General features: G+C 36.4%; 1 protein-coding gene across 1 annotated transcript in view; it reads right to left on the reverse strand.

The window, feature by feature from the left end:
* The window catches only part of LOC124078962 (deleted in malignant brain tumors 1 protein-like), a 198,164-nt gene that overhangs the window by 90,309 nt on the left and 82,242 nt on the right, over positions 1–25,613 (reverse strand). Inside the window, 1 exon segment of the mRNA XM_058572557.1 lies at positions 3,032–3,346. Within this exon segment, the coding sequence (XP_058428540.1) occupies positions 3,032–3,346 (315 nt within the window).

The following is a 25,613-nucleotide window of genomic DNA, read 5'->3' on the forward strand; positions in this document are numbered from 1 at the left end:
CCCATGAATCATTCTCACTGGAGGAAATTAAAAATTGTATTCAGATATATCCTCCACTAATCTCTTGCTACAGACACGTTGCTTCCTTGGGAATGTTTCAAGTTTCTTAAAAATTTGTCATCCATAGAAATTTTTATTCCCCTATTCTGACCTTTATGCCACAACTTTGAGTCACATTTATAAATCCTTCATCTTCTTTTTTACAGCTAAGGTTTACAGGAGTCACACAAATGTAAATAGATTTCCCACCTTACACCCAGGGTCTTAAGTGCTGCCCCGATAATTCTTATGTGCTCTTTGTCACCCCTCTGTTGCCATCCACCAGTACTGTAAGCTTCCTCTATCTTCTTCAAAAATTCAATATGTCTCCTTGTTCCTATTGTTATCAAATTTACCTCCAATGCACTTTTCTTGTATCATTGAATCCATCAGATATAAACTATATAATCTTTCCCTATATCTTGTCATTTTCCTTCTCTTTTTTTCCTTAAATTTATTTAAACTGATATCTAAAAACAAAAATAGTATACATTTTAATGGTGTGCTGGTGTATGTATACATTGTGTTATCTTTGTGTCCTCAAACACTTTCTTTCTTTTTGGTGAAAACTTCCCATATGCTTTCTTATAGCTCTTTGAAAACACAGTTCATTCTTGTTTTCTATAGTCACCTTACTGTGCAATGGTGCACCATAACTCCTTGCTCCTATTTAAGCAAAACCTCTCATTCACTAATCAGTCTGTAGCCTTCCATTTCCATCCCCTACACTCTCCAGCCTATAGTAATCACAATTCCAGTCTTAAATTTGATATGGTCAACTCTTTCAGATTTGACATATAGTGAGATTTTTGACCCTTGTCTTTCTTTGCCTGACTTATTTCACTTAACCTAATGATCTCCATGTCAATGCTTGCTGTAGTAAATGAAAGGTTTCATTTTTTCCCAAAGAGTATCATTGTGTAAATTTAATTCAATAAATCCATTTATCTGTTGATGGACACCGAGATTAATTCCATTTTTTAGCTACTGTCAGTAGTACTGCTGTAAGCATGGTAGTACATATGTGTCTCCAACATCTTGATTTTATTTCCTTTGGATATGAACTCAGCTGCGGATTAGTATATCATATGACAATTTTTTGATGGGGTGTCTGATGATGTCTTTGTATTTCCTTTGTTTGTAAAAGATAGTTTGGCTGTATTTTGTATTTTTGATTGGCAAATATTTCTTTTAGCTCTATGAATATCTCATGGCACTCACTTCTGGCCTATATGTTTATTATGGAGAAGCCTGCCATCAGGTGAATTAGGCCACCCCTATGTGTTGTTTGTTTCATTTCTTTTGATTGCTTGAGACTCTTTATCTTTCTTCTTTAGGAGCTGTATTATAATTGTAAAGAGCCCAAAGGTCCAGGTCAAATTTGGGTGCCCAACTAAGTTTTCACCCCTCAGAAGAGACGTATCTCTTTACTCTCTCCATAGTGTGCTGTCTGGAGTTTTGGGGAGGAATGAAGAGGGTGGTCCTGTGGCCACCAATGCTGCCATGCTATTTCACAACCTGAGGAAACAGCGGTCTAGGACAACACAGAACTGGGAAGGCACCAAGGCCTTCCTACTGCCTTCCAGCTGCCTATTAATAAGATGAACTAAAGTTTCAAGACTCCTGCAATCAGCCACAGGTGATAATAGGTTCTTCTTGAGTCTGTCCCACCAGCACATGGGTCTTGCTCTCCCTATGAGCTCTGTCCTAAATTTGAGGTCTCTAATTCCTACAGAGTGCTAAGTATCACCATGGTGGGCCTGGCACTGAGCCCCAAGACAAAGTCCTGTGCCAGCCCTGTGCCCTGCTCCTTAGCAAGCAGAGTCTTGCTTCCCCCTCGGCCAAGGCAAATTGGAGGAGTGGTGGTGGAAACAGTCTCTTTGCTGCTGACTAAACACAGTTCTAGGTTCTCAGTCTGAGGGCACTGGCATAGCAACCAATGTTGTCAGACTCTACAGGGCACCAGGTTTCATTCTGGCAGGCCTTGTCCTGGGTTTTAAGTTCAAGGCCTGAGTTTAATTTCCTTTCCATTGCCCAAGAAGGATGCATCATTCTTCATGCTGGGGTGCTTGAGGTTGGAAACTTTTAATCTTCCTCCCTCTTGGATATGTTTTTTCTTTTTAATATACACTCACCTGGTTTATTGTCTCTTTTAAAGGTAGTTTGATGTGTGAACAGCAGTTAACTCAGTGTATTTGTGGGATATCACTGAATAAATATCCTGGTCTGAGTCCTAAACTATACAATCTCTTACCATCCTAAATATGCATTAATATTTTATGGCATTCAACATAGATTACCCAGGACTAGGTTACATTAACCTTCTCAAATATGAGTTCATACAGATATTACTTTGAAAAGGAAATGTAGAGAGACTCTATTGTAGTAAATATCAAAGTATAGCCTGTGACTCAGAGCATTTCATTCACAGTTTGATGGCCCTTCTTGCCAATGTGCTAAGAATTATGATGTCTGAATCTGGAAAGGAGAATTGCAACTTTTCAATGATTCAAAATTCTCCTGTGAGGTGTTCAATCTCACCCCTTTGCCCATACACCTACTAATCCAGTGCAAAAGTATCTCTGGATGTACATGTATCAGCACTCAATTCAACTGAGAAAAGTAGAGCCTCATTCTGGTCTGTCTTTTGAAAAATGCTTCAAACAGAGAGTATGTGGTAATTTATGTGTAATCCTAAAAATGGCAAGTTAGAGAAACAGAATTATGAAGATTACTTTTAAGTGGAATTGTGCTATAACAAACTTATCTTGTCAAGAAAGAGAGTTGAGAAAGGAAAGGACAATATTTAAAGTTTACAAGAGGGCAAAAATATGAAGCCCATCATCCACAGTTATTTCAAACAATAAAAGTTTATGAGAAAACCTCTCTGTCCTACTTACTAGGTCATTCATCTCCTATCTCCCAAGGGTAAGACACTTACTTACTTAGAATTTTTCATTCTTCAATACAGTGCGGAATTAACTGTTCATACCTGAGCAGATGACTCCTGCATCTTCACTGTGTGAGCAGTCATTTTTGCCCCAGTCCTCTGAAAGGCACTGCCACAGATGGGACTCCTCTCCTGTGCACTTCAGCTCATCCAGCCAGATGGGCCCTGATCCCTTCCCAAAGGGTGCCTTGTGCATGGCATTGAGGGCCTCACCACAGCCAATTTGTCTGCACACCACATGAGCTTCTTTCAGGTCCCAGTTGTCATCACAGACAGTGCCCCAGGAATGCTGGTAAAGGATCTCCACTCTGCCTGCACAGCGACTGTCCCCATCCACCAGGCGGAGCTTTGGGCTCTCTGAGGAGAAAGAATCATGTCAATTGTTGCATTTATAAGAGAATGGGAAGCCTTTTCTTATCATATTCTACTGCCTTCTACCAACTAAGCTTTCAGAATGCAGAGTTTGCTGGAGAAGACATGGAGTCATCACACCAGGGCAGCAGCAAAGTATCAATTCCTAACAAAACAAGTAGAAGAATTAATTGTGTATAAAAATGAAATTATATCCATTGTAATTTAGTAAGTAGTCTCAGGTAGAAATTTTGTAGGTCCTATCAGAGTTAAACTTGTTATTGGCAGAGTTCTTCATAAGGTGTGATAAAACACTCCTAGACATGTCAAGATTCCTACTTTGAATAGTTGAAAGTATCTTTTCTCTCAATGATTTCTAAGATTTAATGTAATGTGCTAGCATCTGAATTGATTTCTTATAAAGTATGCATGTGTCAATGGTTTGGCATTTGGAAGGATGAGAGCACAGAGCATGGAGTAAAGAACAGGGATTAGATCATCAGAAGGCTCCAGTGACTGCTATGAATCCAAGAAAAAATACATTATATAGGCATTAAGACTAAAAAATAAATGGATCATGAGGCAGACAATGGTTTACCTCAAAATATTTCACTTATGATTTTAGATTTCAGAGATAAGATCTGAATATTCAATTTCAAATTTGTGTTCACTTTAGGTAGGTTGAGCAATCTCCCCAAAAGATGATTTCAGATGTGGATATTGCTCAGATGCCATAAGGAATCATAGAATGTTACTTTTTCCCCAAATAAATTAAATAATAGCTTGGATTTCCTATCAAGAGTTGTTATTCAAAAATAGGAGTTCTTAATGAGGAGGCAAATAGCAAAATAGAATTACTTTTGTTGTGTCTGAGAATGAAAAGAGGGAACACAGGGGAAACTGTATTCTCAGAAGAGAAAGGGAGGATTTGGGACTAATTTTAAAAATGATAGGAATTTTAAATAACTCAGAGGAGCATTAAGGAAGCCCAGAGAAAAGTACAAAGTAATTTACAAGTTCAACTTCAGCTGCCTGGTGAGGGAGGCAACCTGCAAGCATAAGGTAAGCTGGAGAGTGCAGACAACCCAGATGGTGTCAGCAGAGCAGCAGTCTTAGCTGTGGGAGAAACACATGGTTCTTATAAGCTTTAGATCAAGTTTGAGGAATTGTTCTCAGAGAACTCCTCCTACACAGCCAGAGAGCTTTAGACAATTCATGCCAATGCTCAGCAAGCTCTCAAAGTGCTACTAAGAACCTATCATGAGAGGGGCCTATTGTAGGGGATAAACTGTACTGGGATTAGAAAATATAGATCAATCAATTCAAGGTCCCTGGGTCACCTTGCTACCATAGTGGGGTGCAGTACTAATGTACTCTAAAATCTCAGATAGGGAGAGTGCCTGCTGCAAACATACTGAAAGGATTGAGTGGCAGAGAAGGGCTTAGAATCCTCATTAGGAAGTGGTCCTTCCCTCTGTGAAGAAGAGTGATTCCATTCACATGTGCTTACACATAGGGGAGAGAGCTCAGAGAACACATCTGATGATTCGCCCCATTCCCATATCCCCTCTCCAGGGTGGAACTGAATGATTTGATTGCTTACACCACTTTTCACAGGCATTCAAGGATTCACAATTCTAGGACACTTCCATGGGCAATGACTAAAGGCCTCTGGAACAAATGTATGCCCAATAGTGGGATCCACAAAAGCATTGAAGGAAGGACTTGTGGTAACTCTGACTTTTGCAATGCTTCCAGGTTTGTAAACAAAATCCCTCCAGTGTGATTATGGCCTGCCCCATCAACATTTCCTTACCCTCCATGGCAGGAAATTAAGATCACAGTGCAGCCAGCATATCACACCAAATCCCAGAACATTTAGTGGGAAGTGATAGGAACTACAATTGGTTTCTTTTGCAGGCTACTAATTCCCCATACCTGATGCATTTAAATATTAGATCACCTGGAAACAGGGATCTCCAGTGTAAATATTTTACATGGGAAGCTTTTTTGACACATTTTAAATCATTTTTTACCTTATATATTCTTTTACTATTTAATTAATTTATTTTTAAAATTCTTTATAAGAATTTTCTCATTTTTCCATTTCTTTACATATATATTTTTTTAATATCCCAATCTTTCTCCATATTTATTTTCTTTCTATAATTTTCCTTCTTGAGTTATTTTTTTCTTTTATTAACTTTTGACATTCTTATTTATTTATTTTTCCCCTTATCTATGGTTACTGCTGTTTTAGTTGTTGTTCAGTGTAATTAATTATTAATGTATTTATTTAGCTTGTTTATTTTATGTTGTTGTTATTGCTATTGTTTGTTTTCTTCTTTCTGAGTCATGATGGTGACCATATATGATCATATATGAAAAGCACACTTCAAAATAAGTTAGAAGAAACAAAGAAGGTAACTACATTGTGGTAAGTTGAAGAAACTATCAAAAAGATATAATGATTATAAATGCATTATAAATTCATATGGAACAGAACATACTATTTTGTAAAACAAATCTTATAGGATATAAAGGGAAAATAAACTTGAATACAATGCTAATGATGTCTTAATATTTCACTAATAACTTAGTCATCCAGACAAGATATCAACAAGAGTACATTATACATCAAGTGAACATAACAGCTACAGAGTGTTCCACCCAACAGCTGCAGAATACACATCGTCTTCATCTGCAGGGCAGCACTCAGCTTCAGAGTTGTACTCTTCACAGATGAATGAAAACTAATCCTCCTATAGTCTGACTAGCTCATGACAAGTGTAAAATTCATTCACTGAACATTCTTAGAGCTTTGGCTGAGTATCAGACTGCTGTGGAAAGAGATCCTGAAGTGACCCAAGCAGCAGCATCAGAAAAAAAAAACTAAACATTCTCTTCTTCTCTTTAAACAAATCTTCAAGTACTTTTGGATCATTTATGATTTTCTAGCATTCTGTTATGAAGTTTCATTCACCCAGAAGCTATGGAACAGAGGTTCTGAATAATATATGACTTAGAAATCTCAGTCTGCTATCAACTATACACAATAAGGTGATCCTTGCCTGTATTTCTCAGGGATCAATGGATTCTTGCAAATGATGAGGTGTAAACAGTGCACAGTCAGGGGATGGATCAGATGCAGGTGTGCACTACTCTACAAACCAAGATCACCTGATTCTAAAAGATGGATATTACTATGGCCTACCCACGCCTTCAATTAGAAGTGTGTTCATTATATTACAATGGTTTAAACACAGAACTTGGTTTTAATTTCAAAAGTAGAATTCCTTTGTAATATTTTACTGGCTGATAAGAATCTGGAGATAAAAAATTTCTCATCTTCTTTTCCATTTCCAGATGGCTGAGGTAAAAATATCACCAATTTAGTGAGCTCCCCTCCTCATATCTGTGCTTTTCATACAATAATGTATTCATGAATAGAAGTTAGGTGCCATACTGTATGTGTTGCTCAGTCTGTACAATCTACAATAGTGAATAAACATATTTCAGAATGTTATGATTGGTTTATTTAGACCTCTGTAATATAGATACAAAAATGATCAAATATATATTCAGAGTAGCCCATCTTGAATGCAGTGGAGTAGAATATGTAATAACTTGAGTATGGTTTAGAGGCCTACAGTGGTTGGCATTTACCTGTAATGGCCATTTTTCATGGTTTACTGCAGAAACTGGCAGACATCTTCCCCCTTTGATTTGTAAACAACACTTATTGTGGAAGTACTGCTTGGAGTTTTGAAACACATAGTAAGCCTACAGCCTGAGGCCTTTGTTTAGAGATTGATATTAAACAAAATATCTGATGCTGGGTTTCTTAATGTTAATTTTCACTACAAATGATAGGCACTCAACTAAAAGTGGATTGATACATAAAACTGTAGAGATCACAGAAAAGATGAACTTCTGAAGAAAAATCATTAGGAATGGGGACTTGATGCTTCTAAAACATTTCTTCCACATTTCCTTCCCAAGTCCTGATTCTTTCCATTTACCTTTGCTCTTTAGATATGTCTTTCCCACACAGCTGAGACTGTGGACCCCAGAATGTATATTTGATCCACAAGAATATGGTAAAATCAGGGCAGTGATTGATCTGTTTTGTGTTTTGGGAGGAGGTAGTTACTAGTCCATCAGGGATAGTGGATTAGTAGTGCACCATCAGCACAGTATTGATAAAGTGATGGTGCACCAAAAGAAGAGATATTTAGCAGCAAATAGGAATGCATCTACTAAATTTATAAAAATAAATATAACAGGAAATACGTAGGACTCTTCTAAAAGCAAAAAAAAATATTTTCTATTCAAATTTATTATATATGACAGCAGAATGTATTACAATTCATATTATAGATATATACCACAATTTTTTTATATCTCTGGTTGTACACAAAGTTGAGTCACACCATCCGTGTCTTCATACATACACTTAGGATAATTATGTCCATCTCATCCCACTGTCTTTCCCTTCCCTTTGCACTATCTAGTGTTTGTCTAATCCTACAATGTTCCCCCTCCAACCTCATTATGAATCAGCATTCTTATATCAGAGAAAACATTCAGCATTTGGGTTTTTTGGGGATTGACTAACTTCACTTAGCATTATATTCTCCAACTCCATCCATTTACCTGCAAATGCCAAGATTTTATTCTCTTTTAATGATGAATAGTATTTCATTAGACAAACTAAAGAAATTAAAGGGATACTTAAAGGAAAAGAAGAAGTCAAATTAGCACTTTTGACAATGATATGATTGTATGCCTAGAGACCCAGAAAATTCCACCAGAAAACTTCCAGAACTAACTAATAAATGAATTCAACAAAGTAGCAAGATGTAAAATCAACACCCATAAGTCAAAGGCATTTCTGTATATTAGTGACAAATCCTCTGAAAGGAAAATGAGAAAAACTACCCCATTTACAATAGCCTAAAAAATAATAATAATACTTGGGAATCAACTTAATGAAAGAGGGGAAAGACCTCTGCAATGGAAACTATGGAACACTAAAGAAAGAAATTAAAGAAGACCTTAGAAGATGAAAAAAATCAAACCTTGTTCTTGGATAGGCAGAATTAATATTGTCGCAATGACCACACTACCAAAAGCACTATACAGATTTAACGCAATTACAATCAAAATGCCAATGACATTCCTCATAGAAATAGAAAAAGCAGTCATGAAATTCATCTGGAAAAATAAGAGATCCAGAATAGCTAAAGCAATCCTTAACAAGAAGAATGAAGTAGGTGGCCTCACTATACCATACCTTAAACTATACTACAGAGCAAAAGTAGCAAAAACAGCAGGGTATTGGCACCAAAATAGACTGATAAACCAATGGTACAGAATAGAAGACACAGTGACAAACCCATCTAACTACAGTTATATTATATTAGACAAAGGCACCAAAAACATACATTGGAGAAACAATAGTCTCTGCAACAAATGGTGCTGGGAAAACTGGAAATCCATATGCAACAAAATTTAATTAAAACCTTATCTCTCACCATCCACAAAACTCAACTCAAAGTGGATCAAAGGACCTAGGGAATTAAACCAGAGACACTCTGTCTATTTGAAGAAAAAGTAGGCCCAATTCCCATCATGTTGGATTAGGCTCTGACTTCCTTAATAAGACTCCAGACTATTTTTGAAGGTTTTAAAGTGGGAAAAACAAATATTTTTTATACTGTTTTCTTTAGTGAATGCAAATATTTGATATAATATAGTTCAATATCTAAATTGTTACAAATTTGATGCTTTCTATAGGATTTTTGAAGTTTATAAAATAAATGTGAATATAGGAAAGAAATTTGTGAAATAGAAGACTGCTGTAAAAATATTCATGAGATTTAAAAAAAATATATCAAAATGAGAGTGCAATGCAGCAGAATGTAAATGTAGACAAAAGAAAATTGTATTTTTAAGAAGTTAGTATTTAAAATTTAACACCTTAAATCATTAGGACATATATATTTTTATATTGTTGAAAATTTAAGTATTTTTTTTAACATAGTATTTTACCACTGCTTTTTATTGTGCTCTAAAATAAATTTTTTAACTGGTTAAATAAGCACATGTTGAAGTCATTCATAATGCATAGGTGCAAAACACATGCACACACACACACACACACACACACACACACACACACATATATATATATATATATATATATATATATATATATATCTCCAATAATATCCAAGTTTATTGTAAAGAAGACATATTTGACTACTTTCCTACTAACCTACAAATTTCAGCTTGTCATGAAAATGGCTCCATATTTCCATATTGACTAACATCCTTCATTCTGGGAGGTAGCAAAAATCTTTCCATTGGGCATTGATTTGGTAGGAGCATTTTTGAAAAATTGACTCAAAAAATAAAATTTTATGTCTTGCATGAAGGATAAAGCTAACTAAAACAGTGATTCTCACTATCCCAAAAATCTTGAGGGGTCTCTAACTTCCCAACAGAACCATGCTGGAGATTAAGATTTACCATGGGCTTTGGGGGACAATTTTAAGATCCAATCTATAGCAGTCATTACATTTTTGGAAAGTCTAGTTAAAAAGGAACAATTTTACCAATGGCCACTGTGTTTAGAATTAATATATTGAATGCATTTCTACAGAAATACCATAGGACCAAGAGAGCAAAACTTAAAAGTAAAGAAAACCATAAATTTTAAAGTATGTGTTAGACTGTAGAGAACTAAACTCAGGATTGTTTGTTTCTTAATCATTAATTAGAAGAAAAAGAGACACATCAGTGTGTCAGTAAAAGAATAAAGAACCCAGGCTCAGACCATGCCAAATATAATTCTTAGTGGCCTATGAGACATGAGGTATTGGGCCTATAAGTGACTGAAGATATGTGTTTGGCAGAAGACAGCAAAAGTCGTCTTTGGTGGTTACACTTGGAATGACAGGAAAGTGGTTGATGTACAGTTCAGATTTGGAGGTTGTTTTATTTCTCCCATCCAAGTACTAACCAGACCCAACCCTTCTTAGTTTCCAAGATCAGACGAGATCCAGTGCAATCAGGGTGGTATGGCCGTACATGGTTGTTTTATTTCTAAGCAGATAAAATACTGTCCCTTTGATTTTGTAGCATAAAACCACTCTCGGTTTCACTTGTTTCCTAGAATCATCTTTTAGTGTCTTACATATCCAATATCCTAAGTATTTTCTGATAGTGACTTATATCAGTGCTAAGATTAAAAATCATTAACCTGTAAATTAAATTGAGGATTGTAAAGCACCATTTTCTTTTATTTTGGGAGAGATGGGAATGGGGTAGGGTTAGTGATTTGTACAAAGTTATAAATTTGGAGAATATGGTTAGCATCCTGACCTATCTTCTCATGTCCTTGTTTTATTCTTCCCAATGACAGCTTCACATGACACGTGACTGCACATTTCCCACTCCTTTGGCTCATTGTAAGGTATATATTGTATGTCAATCTCCTGGCACTTCTTTTCTACTTTCCTCTCAGACAAGTGTCCTCCATATCTCATAATTAACTCACTTGCAAAAAAGACACCAACCTGAGTGACAGGAGAATCTCAGGGTCCAGACTAGAAAGTTGTTCCTTTGTACCTATGCTTGAACCCAAAGATCCTCAATTCTCCACATTTCTGCTCTTTTCAGGGCTTTATTGACCACAGGAAATGTTTCCTCTTAACCTTTCTCATGATTAGAGCTTTAGGTCTCAATTTTATCCAGGTAAACCAAAGAGCTAGGATGACAAGGATGGTTCTCAACATCTTTCATCAAGATTGTACATATATTTATTTCTCTGTGTCCAGGGTTGCCTTCTTCATCCTGCCTGTAGCTGTGACTCAATCTGCATTCAACCAACTCTCAGGTCCTGTGACAATATCCTCACCTCTATCTATCTCTCTCTCATACATCACTCCAGGGTCCTACTTTCTCTTGGGACAGTGCACTGTGTTGCTTGAGATACTGGGGATGTCTCCATTAGATATGGTATTTGGTCAATTACAGATCCACAAAGATCGAAGTATGTTCCTTGAAGACCATCTAGCTTTTTACCTTTCAAAGCAGAGATGGCTGCATGACCTTCCAATAAAGGTAAAGAAGGGGCAAAAAGCATGGTCTCTAGATGCTGAGAAATAGCCATAAGAGCCTCAGATTAGGACATAATGAAAATGGGGGAGAAAAGGAGACTTCAAAGAGGTATATGTAAACTTTCTGCTAAGGATTTTTTATTTATGTTGAAGATGACTATTTGAAGGCAATATTGAGAGTTCACCTCATGTTTTTTAATTGATTTTTTAAAATAAATGACAGTGGAGTACAGTACAATTATATATATATATATATATATATATATATATATATATATATCTCACAATTTTTCATATCTCTGATTGTATATAAAGTACGTTGACCGAATTCATGTCTTCATATATGTACTTTGGATAATAATGTCTATCACATTCCATCATCCTTGCTAACCCCTTGCCCCCTCCCTCTCCCTTCCACCCCTCTGCCCTATCTCCCTATTTAGAATTCGTGTATTCCTCCCATGTTCCCCCTCCCTATCCTACTATGAATTAGCCACCTTATCAGACAAAACAAATGGCATTTGTTTTTTATGGGTTTTTTTTGGATTGTCTAACTTCACTTAGTATTATCTTCTCCAGTGTCATCCATTTACCTGCAAATGCCATGATTTTATTCTCTTTTATTGTTGAGTAAAATTTCCCATGTTGTTTTATTCAAAATTAAAATAACCTTTTAGATTTCTTTATGTTGCAAGAATATTTGTAGTTGTTGAGAATATAAATCACAAGAAAACTATGATGTTAGCTTTGGGGTTCCTTATTTCTGGTGGAAAGAAAGAGAAGCAAATAGTTTCAAGTCATTTGAAAAGTTTATGAATGACCTGGGTGGACAAAGAAAGAGATATTGCCCCTACAGAGGACTTCTGATTTATATGAGCGAATCTAACCAAAGGCAAAATGAATATTTCAGTCATATGTGTTTCTGTTTCATTTCTTTCTATATGTGTGCACTTTGACCTAAGGCAAGATTCTTAATGAAATCTTATCACTGGAACCCCTTTTTCAACATTTTGATCTGCTTAGTGCCTCAAACTTGAGTCATTCTTCCAACTCATTCTTCTCTTTTCCTACAATAGCCATGTAGAATTCACATAAATATACACAGGAAATTCTCCAAATTACAAGTGGGTCTTAAGCTCTGCTCAAAGAATCCTTAAGTATGTAGTCAGCTCTCATTGTCAAACACTATTACACAAAAACCTCTTTTATGTTCCCGAAGTCCACTTGTCTCCGTCCTCCCAGTCTTATCAAATAACACCAAAGGCACTTTTATGACTGAATGCAACAGGTAGAAACTGTCATCTCTACCAAAATATATATATATACCTAATGACATTTTATTAAACCCAACATTGACTTTCAAACACACAGCCGAGTGTTTCTTCCAATTTGAGTTTATGAAGATGTTGTGTTAAAAAAAAATGAAGAGAATTGATTGTAGTAAAGACAAAAGGAGATTCCACAACTAGAGCTTTCCATCCCTCTCACCAAAGAGTATGTATTATTTTCCCTGAATGCAAGAGACTTGTGACTTTGTAGTAATCCATAAATTCCCCTGTGGTTTGTTTAATGATATCCTCTGTGCCTATACATCTACTAGCCTAGTGCAAAACAGTGTTTCAGGCTACACATATGGAAACACTTCAACTGAGAAAAGTACAACTGCATTCTAGTCCTTTCTTCTGACAGGCTCACTGTCTCTAAGGAGATAAAATCTGTTGATTTTCAGATGTTTTGGATTATAAGAAGCTTATGAGAACAACATTATAAAGAATATAAAGTTAATTTTAATTGAGGTATTATTAAAATAAATTATCTTTTCTAAGACAGACAACTGGAGAAGGAAAAACTGTAGTTGAGACTCACCAGAGGGAAGTAACTGAAGCTCATCGCAATCAGAAACTGAGCAGTCTTGGTCTAGAGGTAGACCTCTGAGTCCCTTCTTGCCCATCCAACTCCTATTTCCCCAGAAACCAGAAACCTTCTAATCTAGAACTTTTCATTCTCCCAGACACTGAACAATACAATGATGTTAACCTGAGCATGGGACTCCTACATCATCATGCCTGCTGTTGCAGTTCTGTTGTTCTTCAAAATAGCAATGAAATTGAAAAATACCTAGTTGGACTTATCAAGGAAACAATAGAGAAGTCACAAATTACCAGTATAGTAAATGAAGGAGATGGCATCACTCCATTTCAAATAATCATCCATTATCCTTGATAAGAAAATGCTTTAATCCAGTTCATGCTAATTTATGTGACAATTTATATAAAACTAATAAATTTCTAGGAATATATAATTTTCCCAAAGTGGTACAAGAACAACTAAAAAAACAAAATCACAGCCAAAGTGGTGGAACAAAATGTTACCAACAGTGTTTCAGTGATTATCTGCCATAGACACATCAATTGAATTAGATATTCACACTCCAAACTACTTTCACAAGAGTTAAGGAAGCCAGGCAAGAAAACATATTACTTGTTTGCAGTATAATAATAAAAAAAGATGCATTGAATAAGGCAGGAAGAAAAGAGTTACTCATGATATCTCGCCCTTTAATCAAGTAATGCAGTCTGGAGAGAGATGTCTCCCATATAGGTAGGGAGAAGGAACAAAGGCTGTACCTTAGACTTTAATACCAAGAATTCCATGGTGAACTCCAGTGCCTGGCCGTATCCCAAGTCCCCTGCATTGTAGGAAATGATTCTCTTGAACTCTCTTAGCCAACGGTACTTCCTTCCTTCCCCAACCTTGGGCAGAAGAGGATGGAGGAAGACTTCACCCTACTGGAAGAAAAGCTAGCACAGGACTTGACTTGGAGCTCAGTTCTGGCCCACAATGGTGACAAATAGCACCAGGAAAAACCCAAGGATCCCTATACTCAGGCCAGAGCTCACACACAGAGCTTCCAGACCTAGCAGAGCTCAGGGTAGATGTTTACTCATCAATAGGATGGATCTATATTTTGGCCTACAGCAGAACAAGTTATAGGGAGCTCCTGGATACACCCCTGAAATTATGCAGCTACTTGTAGCTGTGAGACTCAGATGGAACCCAGTTTAGTGCTAACTTTGGTGGTCAAAGAACTACCTTCATCAACATTTTCAGTAGTGAGCAGCAGAATGTTGAGCCAACCTCAATTTTCTGGGTGTAGGAAGCAAATTAAGCACAAGATTTGGCCTTTTATATCAGTGCCAGGCAGGCGAAATCTAATACTGGACAGATCCTGGTGGCACTTGTTCCCAGGCCTGTGCCCTGAATGGAGAAGAGAAACATGGCCCCAGATTCTTAACCATAGATGGTGCCAATCTCCCTTTTACTTCCTGAGAAGGCAGTTTTTCTCTTCATGTTATTCTGTCTGAAGCAGGCAGAGGAATGGGGTGGGAAGGTCTTTGGAGGAATGGAGTGGGAAGGTCTTTGGCCACTAATGCTGCAATGCTGTTCCACATGCTAATCGTTCAATATGCAGGTGACGTTACACATCACCAAGATACAAGTGACCAGCTTCCCAGGAAGCATGACCTCACCTAATGGTTGAAATAAGTACCAGAAAGTGACCATATACTATCAATTTACCCTACTATGAAGTGTAAACAACTATTTTAATGAAACCCAATGAATCTTTTAACAAAAACTGAGAAATAATTTAATATTCTAACAGAAATTTACAGAAATGGAAGTAATTTAAAAAACAAGCAGAAATCTTTGAGGTGAAAAATAAACTAAGTGAATTTAAAACAATGAAAGATGTCAGAACACATACAAGAACAAAAGAATTACTGAGCTCAAAGGAAATTTGGAACAGGATTAAAAAACTAAATATATTTTTTTTCAATACATCAAAAGAATATAAATAATACATAGGGGTATTTTATGGGTGGAAACTATACAAATACATGAAAATAAAATAACTTACTTCAAACAAGCAATGGATCAAGGAAGTTATCATAAAGGAACTTCAATATTTTCTTAAAACAAATCAAAATAGACATACCAAAATGGATGGGATGCAGGAAGGTATCTCAAGGAATGAAGATTATGATAAGCAATGTCTACATCAAAAATAAAACAAAACAAAAACAATGTCTACATCAAAAATAAAACAAAAACAGAAATTAAAATATATTACATATATTTTAATTGTGTTTCAAAGATATTAAAGAAGACAAGAAGAAGCTAATTCAATATTAGCAGAAAGGAAGAACAAAGACCAAAGCTGAAAAAAAATGAAGTAGAGACTAAAATATCAACACAACTAGGAACTGTTTCTTTATAAATACTCAAAAAATTGACAACCAGACTATGAGAGACAGAGAGAGAGGGAGAGAGAGAGAGAGAGAGAGAGAGAGAGAGAGAGAGAGAGAACCTCAAATAAAATCAGAGACTAAAAGGTAGACATTACAACTCACACCAAAGAAATACAAAGGATCATTTTAAATTATTATGAATACTATATGGGAACAAATTTGATAATGTAGAAGAAATGGACAAATTCTTCAACACATAAACCTTATCAATATTGAATCATGAAGAAATAGAATACATGAAGATACCCAATAATGAGTAAAGAGTTAAATTATTAATAAAAACCCTCCCACTAAAAAAAAGTCTCAAGGGCATATGACTTCAATACTGAGTTACCCACAAAGGTTTAAAGAAGAACTAATATCAATACTGTTAAAATCATTTAAAAAAATAGACAAGGTAATTCTTCCAAACTCATTCTCAGAGGCCAGAATCCCCTCATATCAACATTAGGCAAGGACACACACAAAAAAGAGAAAAGCTACAGGCCCAACACCTTTCATAATTATAGATGTCAAAATCCTCAACAAAATACTAGCAAATCTAATGGCATATTAAAAAGATTAGTACTATGATCAAATGGGATTTATCCTGGGGATGCAAATGTGGTTTAACAAACTCAAAACGGTAAACATGATACAACACATCAACAGAATAAAGGACAAAATAATATGATATTAAAATTATATAATAATAAATGCAAAAAAAGGTCTGGAATAAAATTTATCATTCTTTTACAATAAAAAAACTGAATAAATTAGGATAGAAGAAACATCCTTCAACATAATAAAGGCTATTTATAATGCCAACAGGTATAACGTTACTGAATGGGAGAACTCAAAATCTTTCTTCCTAAGATCTAGAACAAATGATAATGTCCACTTCTTTCACTTTTGTTCTACTTGGTACAGAAATCCTAGCTGGAGCAACCTGGTAATAGAAAACAACAAAGGGAATTCAAATTGCAAAATAAGATGTCAAAATGTTGTTTGCAGATCACAAGATCCTAATCCCAGAGTCTCCATCAAATGACAACAACTGAAACTAGAAAACGAATTAACCAAATTTTTAGGATATACAATCAGTATATGAAAATTCATAGTCCTGTGGTTTAACAATAGTGAAATATCTGAAACATAATCAAAAATCAATCCCATTTATAATAGCTATGAAAACTACTTAGGAATAAATATAACTAGAGAAAGAGAAATTTCTATAATAAAAACTATAAAACATTAATGAAAGATTTTGAAGAAAACATACACAAAAACACAAGTGGAAAGTCATGCCATGTTTATAGATCAGGAGTCAACATTTCTATCTAAAGAAATCCACAGATTCAAGCCAATCCCTGTCAAAATACCAATGGTATTCTCACACATCTGGAGAAAAGCAATCTCAAAATGTATATAGAATAAGAAAAAAACCTTGAATAGGCAAAGCCATTTTGAGCCTAAACACCCAAATAGGACTCATTACCTTACTTCTAAATTTACTCTTAAGAATCAGTAACCAAAACAAAACAAAAACAGGTTATTAGCATAAAAACAGAAACACAGAACAAGAGAAAAGAATACATAGCCTAGAAGTAAATTCATATATCCACAGTCAACTGACTTGGGATACAGGTGCTAAGAACATGCATTGGAGGAAGAAAACCTTTTCATTAAATACAGATGAGAATACTGGTTATACTCATTCAAAAGAAAAAAAATGATCCTTAATTCTCACCAGATACAAAACTCATCTTAAAGTGGATTAAAGACTTAAATGCAAGCTATGAAACAACTACACATAGGAGAAATTCTTCAGGATATAGGAATGGGAAGGAAACTTTTGGACAAGACATCAAAAGAACAGGAAACACAAAATAGACACATGAGATTTACAAAAAACCAAAAGTCTTCCAAATAGTAAAGGAGACACTCAATAGAGTGAAGAGACAATCTACATAATGGGAAAAAAAAATATTTGTAAACTATACATGTGAAAACAGGTTTATGTCCAGAACATATTTTTTTTTAAAAAAGATATATTTAAAAACCCTGATAAAATATGGGTTATAGATTGAAATAGATACTTCTCAAAATACATGAAATGGGGTCTGGGCATACAGCTCAGTTGATAGAATGCTTGCCTTGCATGCACAGGCCCTGGGTTCGATATCAGCACTCAATATATATATATATATATAGAGAGAGAGAGAGAGAGAGAGAGAGAGAGAGAGAGAGCATATTTTCATATACCCACAAGGTATATTAGAATATGCTCACCATCACTAATCTTCAAGGAAAAGCAAACCAAATGACAATGGCATGTTGCCTTACTCCAGTAAGCATGGCTATTATCAAAAAAAAAAAAAAACCTTAATGAGTTTGGGGATGTGAACAATGTGATGTACATAAACAACAAAATATTATTTAGCACCAAAACCCATGAAATCCTGCCATTTTCAAAACCATGGATGCAAGTAGACATCACGGTTTAGTGAAACAGGCAGAGTACAGAAGGATAAGTGCCAGGTGAGCTTTGTGAGATGAGCACTATAAAAATGTCCATCTCACTGAAATGAAAGGTAGGTTAGAAGCAGTTGGAGAGATTGGAGGCCTATGGGGAGAGGAGATGAAGGGAAAAGGCTGATGAGGGGCTCCAGGTTATGTAGCTAGATAGGAGAAAGAAGTTCTGTTGTGTTCTTGAACAGCAGGGTGACTATAGATAATGTTTATGTGCTGCATATTTCAAAAGCTCCAAGCATGGATTTTGAAAGGTTTCACCACAAAGAAATTACAAATATTTGAGGAGATAGATAGGTTTAACCTGATTTAAACATTGCATAATATATATGTAGAATAAATTACCTGGTATCCCATAATTATGTGTATATTTTTATTTTTATATGTCTGTTAAAAAATTTTTGTCTATACAATTGGATCAGAATTGGATCAATCCAAGTGATAGGAAGCGAAAAAAGCCTGCAGAAAGACAAAGTTCTGCCAAGTACCCTGGGTGGGGGAAACACTATAGTGAGGCAGAAAATGCCTGAGCTGTGGGTTTGTGAGGAAGAAAAAAATTTCATGTCAGGCTTAGAGTGCAGGTGCAGGGTTATCTGTGGTATAATTGCAGTTCGTGTGTGTGTGTGGGGGGATTCTTTATAGGAACCAAGGTTTACATCTGCCCTTGTCATGTACACATACACATATATCTTAACCACAACTGTCCTCACTATCAAATCCGGTACCATGGCTCAGAGTGATTTCTATGGATTTCTGTCTAAACAGCTGAATTCCAGTGGGCAACCATGCTCCTGCTCACACTTTTACTTTCAAAGTTCCTTCACCCATTACTTTTCTCCCTCTCTCCCTCTATCCCTCCACCTCTCTGTAACCCCCCTCCCCACCTATCTCTGTTTTATTTTTCGATTTTTCATCCTTTTTCTCTCATCTTTCTCTTCTCTCTTCTCCTGTATTTTTCTTCCTGTTTCTCTCTCCCCCTTCTCTCTTCAGGTACATCACTCTCTATGACTCTTCTATCTCCCTCCTTCCTTTTCTGTCTCTGTCTCTCTCTCTCTCTCTCTCTCTCTTTCATACACACAAATACACCAGTTCACTGCCTAAAAGGGCAGAAATACCAATAGGGTGGGTAAGCATACTATAGAGTACAGGAAGAACAGATAAAAGGGCAGCCTGAGGTCATCTCTCAGCCTCTAACTGTTATGGGCAACCTGGGAAGTGAGTTTTTAGGTGTCTTTGTGGAAATCCAAAATACAGTCTCTGGTTGATCTGTGAACAAACTTTATATCTTTGCAACATCCCATTGTTGTTCTTGAATAACTGAGACCCCACAGAAGAAAAATCAGCATTTCCTGTTACTAGGATCATAGTGGGTCAAACCCAAATGATCAATAAAGAGGCATTGTCTTTAGGATCCCAAGGACCATTTCCCAGAATCTTGGAACTAATCCAGCATCTCCCTGGTCTTAAAAAATGGGGCTATGCTTACCTTGATCATCCGCTATGACAGTAAGGAGGAGAAAAGCAAGTCCCTTGAGAAGGCAGTGTCCCTGCATGGTCCTTTTGTTCCTTGTGTCCTCTGGTCACAGCATTGGCTTCCCCAGATTATCTGGGGAGCCCTCCCAGGTTTTGATGGGGCTCCTACCACAGGAAGGGGATTATATAGCACCAGCCACTGACATGGCCTTCTTCTGGGAGCCAATAGAAACTGTGTTTAACGTCTTCCCTTCCCTCAGAGACTGTAGGAAAAGGAAACTTTCTGAAGTTAAAACATCAATTAGCTGCTGAATCTTAATTATCTCCTTATATAAAATAGGGGTCTTTTGATATCAGATTTCTTTCTGTTCTCATATTGATATAGAAAAGTAATTTTTTTACCTCAGGGGCTTGGTTCAATGGCAGGTTCCACCATTAGTCAGGCGCAAGGTTTTGGGTCAATTCCATTACCCAGTGGAACCAAGAAAAGACGACCTTTGTTGAGTGAGAACTAGGATTCCAGTGTCACAGCACCAGCATGCTGTGGCTGCAAGGATTCAAGATGTCCTTAACTGTAAGAAGAAAAAGAAGGGGATTAGAAAGATTAAAAGACTTTGGGGAATGGACAAAGGTGAGTTGGACATCACAAGGATGTGAGTTTGGATCTAGGTTATAAGTGAAGCCTGTCAATGACTCTTTTGATGAAATTCTAAATTTATGAAGGCTGTCTTCCTCTCCTTCAGTCATATCTCAGAGAACTTTTATTGATTTCACATGGGAATAAATTACACTTCTCTGGGACATGGTGGGATCTGAGATTGAAAAAAAGTTATACATTCATTTCTCATTTGCAATTCAGCTCTCCTCTCTCTGACACTCTTGTCTTTATGGGATTAAGGGGGTGCCCGCCTGCTCCTGGGTCCTCCTTTTCAGCATGTCTTTCTATACCTCCTCTTCTTCCCTTCATTCTCATATAAATTGCTTAGTTCACTTTCACATTCTCTTATGACCTGTACTCAACCTCTACCCAGTATGGCATACCTCCTGAAGTGTTGTCTACTTGCTTGATCAATTATTGAGACAGGGATATTAAAACATCCCACTTAAGATAGCAGCTCTGTCTATTTCCCCCTTTGCTTGTATCATCCAGGCTTCATGGATTTTGATGTTCTGCCATTATTTGCATGAGTATTTATGGTGCTTTTGTTTTCTTCACAAACTTTACATTTTATCATCATGAAAAGTCCTTCTTTAATTATTGTCATAACCTTTGCATTGGGTTCTACTTTTTCTTATATGAATGTAGTTATACCAATTTTATTATGAGCAATGTTTTCTCATTATCTCTTTCCATCCCTTTCCTTTGCAATTTTGGTGACTATATTTACAATTCATTTCTTATAGAAACATAGTTGCATACTGCTTTTAAAAACAATTCCACTCTCACATGATTATAGATTTTAGGTAGTTGTAGAACTAGAGGTGACTCACATACTCTTCATCCCATTCTACCCAAAATTTACAAATTGTAAAATAGTAGTGCAGTATTTAAACAAGGAACTTTTCACTGTCACCAGCAACGCAGGAGAGATCTAATCTTTTGCATCCACTCTTACATTTAGTAGTTGGTACTTTTCATTTTATCTATTTGAATAGATTATAGTGACATTGTATCATTGTTTTAAATTGTTTCTTAAATGGTTAGTTTTTTTTGAACATTTTTCACATGCTTATTTGACATTTATGTATCCTCTCTATTGAATTGTTTGTTGATATCTATTGCCAATTTTCCAATTGAATATTTTTAGTGTTGAGTTTTGAGAAATTTATGTATATACTAAATATAACTTTATCAGATATTTCTTTTGCAAATATTTTCTCTCAGTCTGGGGCTGGAATGCTAGAGAAACAGATTTTTATTATGATTAAGTCTGATTTATCAATTTTACCTATATAATTAGATCATGGTTTTGGTGTCATCAAACAGCTCTCTGACCAGCCCTAGATCCCAAAGATTTTCTCTTAAATTATATTTTAAAAGTTTTGTGGTTTTACATTTTTATACTTAAACCCAGCATGCATTTTCAGTTAATTTTTTTAAGGAGTGAAACTCAGGTAAGGTTAACTTGCTTTCTTTGCTCATGGATGCCTAATTGCATCACTACCTCTAGGCTAGCTTTTCTCCACAGAAGTTCTTTTGCACCTTTATAAAAACTCAGTTGACTATCTATGTAAGTCTGTTTCTATGTTATCTGTTCTGTTCCATCCACTCACATGCCAGTCCTTTCACTTAAGCCAAATGGTCTGCATTATCATAGCTATAAATGTCTTGATAGTGCATATACTGATGCCTCCCATTTTATTATTTCCTCCCCATTTTTAGATATTCTCATTCATTTTCTTTTTGCATAAATTTTAAAAAAGCTTCTCTATATATACAAAACTTTTAAATAGACTTTAGATAGAAATTCATATAAATCTAATTATTTTCTAATCCATGAATGGAGAATGTCTCTCCATTTGTCTTTTTAAATTTATTGCATACCTTTTAAATCTTTCTACATACAAATCTTGGATATATCTCTTTGAATGTATACATAAATATGTGGTTTTTGGTTATTGCAAATACAATTTTTGTTATGTTTTTATTTTTTATTTTTGTTTAATGTTAGTATATAACAATGTCATTTATTTGTTCTTTGTGCAAAACACATAAAGTCTATTATTTAAAAACCATTTTAAAATGTATAGTCAATATTTAAGCTTAATCTGTGTGGTAGCTGGTACAGGATTTCCTTCCTTACAGGGTTGCACGGTATTTCATTGTACTATAGACCACATTATGCAATGTCCCTTAGTAATTTTTTTTTCATTTTTTCTACTTAGACTATTTTTTATTTTATTTATTTATTTATTTATTTATTTTTGGTACTATGGGTCAAACTCAGGGACACTCAAACACAGAGCAACATCTCAAGCCATTTTGAAGTGTTTTATATCAAGACAGGGTCTCTCTAAGTGTCTTTGGGACTTGCTAATTTCCTGAGGCTGGCTTTGTACTTGTGATCCTCATTCCTCAGCCACCTGAGCCTCTGGGATTACTAGCATGCACCACCATATCCAGCTTCAGCTTCATCCCAGGGAAATAGTAACATTGTTAGTCAACTTTTTATCACTGTGGTAAAATACTTTAGAAAAACAACTCAAAGAAGGAAAGATTCATTATGGCTCACAATTTCAGAAATTACAGTGTGGCTGGGTTGTTCAATTGCTTTCGGTCATGATGAAAAAGCATGGCAGAGGAAATCTGCTCAATTCATGGCTGCCAGAAGGAGAGAAAAGGGAAGAAAGTTGAGAGAAGGGGTTGGGGAGAATATATAGTTCTTAAGAGTACAATCCCAAGGAACCATTCTGTCCATCTAGGTTCAAGTACCTACCGTTTCCACCAACTCTGAATAATTCATTCAAGTTATGAATCTATCAAAAGATTAATTCACTGATGAGGTTAGAGTCCCCATGATTTAATCACTTCCGCGAATCTCAACCTCTGAACAATACATGAGCCTTTGGGGGGGCCTCTTCAAATATAAACCATCATATTTTGTCCCTGATCCCCCAAAGCTCATGAACATCTCACAATGCACAATGCATTCAGTCAATCTTCAAGAATCTCCATAGTCTTAGAAGTCCTAGAATTTCTTTAAAGTTCAACTTCTAAATCTCCTCTGAGACTGAAGGCAGCTGTTAGCTGCAAAATTAAAAAATAACAATATACAATGGTGGGGCAGGAAAAATTCCTAGTCCAAAAAGGGAGGAAGGAGGGAATATAAAGGAAGGATTGGATCAAAGAAAGACTGAAACCCAGGAGAGAAAACTTTAAATATGGTAGCTTCATGTCTGGCATCTGGGGAACATGGTGGTAACCTATGAGCTCCTAGAGATTAGGCATTCCTGCCTCTATGATCTTGCCAGTTGAAGCCCACATGACCCCTTTTGGGCTGGCTCTGCTCAATTCTTGCAGCTCTCCTCAGCAGACATTCCACATTCTTGGCACCTCTAACTTACTGGGGTGGCCAATTCAGTTTTGACTTCACTGTAAAAGCTTCATTCATTCCCATCTCATGGGCTGCCCAAGGGATACCAACCCTGTCACACACTGTCTGTCCTCCAAGGATTTTTTCTAAAATCTTGGTAGAAGCCTCCATGTCCCTGCAACCCTTGTATTTTTGCATGCCTGCAAAACCAGCACAAAATGGATGATGCCAAATTCTGCAGGAGTTTAAGCAGTAGTGTGGCTCACTTAGGCCACAGTAGTGGCCTCTGAGTGCCTAGAAAGGGGAGCACAGTGTACTGTACCCTATGGAAATAACTTCTTAGGTAGCCCTGTGGTAACAGTGCTCTCTTCTCAAAGAAAAGTCTTTTTGAACAAGTTTTCACCTGTACACTCTTGAGCCTGCTATGGTTGGGATCTTGTTAATACCTAAGATACCCTCAAGGGACAAGGGTACAAAAGTGCTTGGGTCCTTTTAATGGTACTAATTTCTTCAGAGCTTCCATACCTCAATTTTACAGGTGATTTTCTGGCCTAACTGCAGGTCTTTATAATCTTTTTGCTCTACTTTATTTCTGATTTTAAATGTAAACCTAACATGTAGCGAGAAATATTCATGCCACATTCTTAATAATATACTACCTTGAAATTTCCTCTTCCATATGAGCACTGAGGGGTCATCACAGATACAAACCATAACAGGTTGTAAAAATGCTCTTTGAAAAAGTGTTTCCATGGAGCAAAGCTCTCTTACAGTAGGGGAAGCTGTGGCTGAATACCTGGAATATCCAGGCCCTTTTAGAGGACAGGGCCTGGCACTTCCTAGCAATGCAGAGGCAAGGAATGTCAATGTCCTGGAGATGGTTCTCTACTTAGGCTATAGGGAAAATTTGTTTTATTATCAAACAGGTTCAGGGTTCTCTCCATTTACCCACATGTGAGATAGAGTAAATCTATTTCCCTCTGGAGCAGACCTTTTAGACAGGGTTGAATATGTCCAGAGGGACCCTTAGTCCTTCAAAAAAGGATAAGATGTCTCTTCAGGAAAACTTTTCTTTCCTTTGATTGATTTAGGAAAAAAACAGCTGAAGAAACAGATCACTCAGAAAATACTGTTCTCTGAGCTTTCTCTCTCCCTGCTAAGATGTGGGTGACTCAAATGTGAAAGGGGCTGGATCTTGTGCCTCTGAAACTTTAAGTCTGTGGCAGCTATGAAGCCTCCAGGTATTCACGAGCATTCTCTTATTTAACATCTAGGACAGCATGGGATGGGGTTGAGGTCTCTGCCAGGCTCTCATAATTTGGCATTGTTCCTGAAGCTGTGACCTCATCATGTTGAGTGCCAACATGTGATAGTAAGGGGCAGGACACCCCCCATCCTTTTTATATTCAAGATATGCCCCCACTCAGTGGTCCATTCAAATCCTACTACTGGTATCTTCTTTATAACAAATATCCTCAGTTTCATTCTGGGACCTTGCCTCTTCCTTTTTTTTTCATTTTCCTGGTGCAGGAAGAATATAACGTGCCAACAAGGATTTTAGAGAACACAAGGATCCTGGGATGAGGAGAGCTTAGGTGAAGTAGGTGAAAAGGGCCCAGGGTGATGGGGATTACTGAATCTACATCTTGTCCTTACTGTTTTCTGAAAAGTTATACTTGTACTTCTCTAAACTGTAAGCCTCAGTGACTTTGGAAACATGTTATAATGTTTGATAACAGTAGGGATGGGCACATGGGACCAGGAACCAAGTTAGGCCAGCAGTGGGTGTCTTTTATTTAACGTACAGGAACTCTGTCCC

Source organism: Marmota monax, unplaced genomic scaffold (genome assembly GCF_021218885.2).
Source record: "Marmota monax isolate L192 unplaced genomic scaffold, Marmota_monax_Labrador192_F-V1.1 WCK01_AAM20220418_F8-fsc00186, whole genome shotgun sequence".
In the NCBI taxonomy this organism is placed as follows: Eukaryota; Metazoa; Chordata; class Mammalia; order Rodentia; family Sciuridae; genus Marmota; species Marmota monax.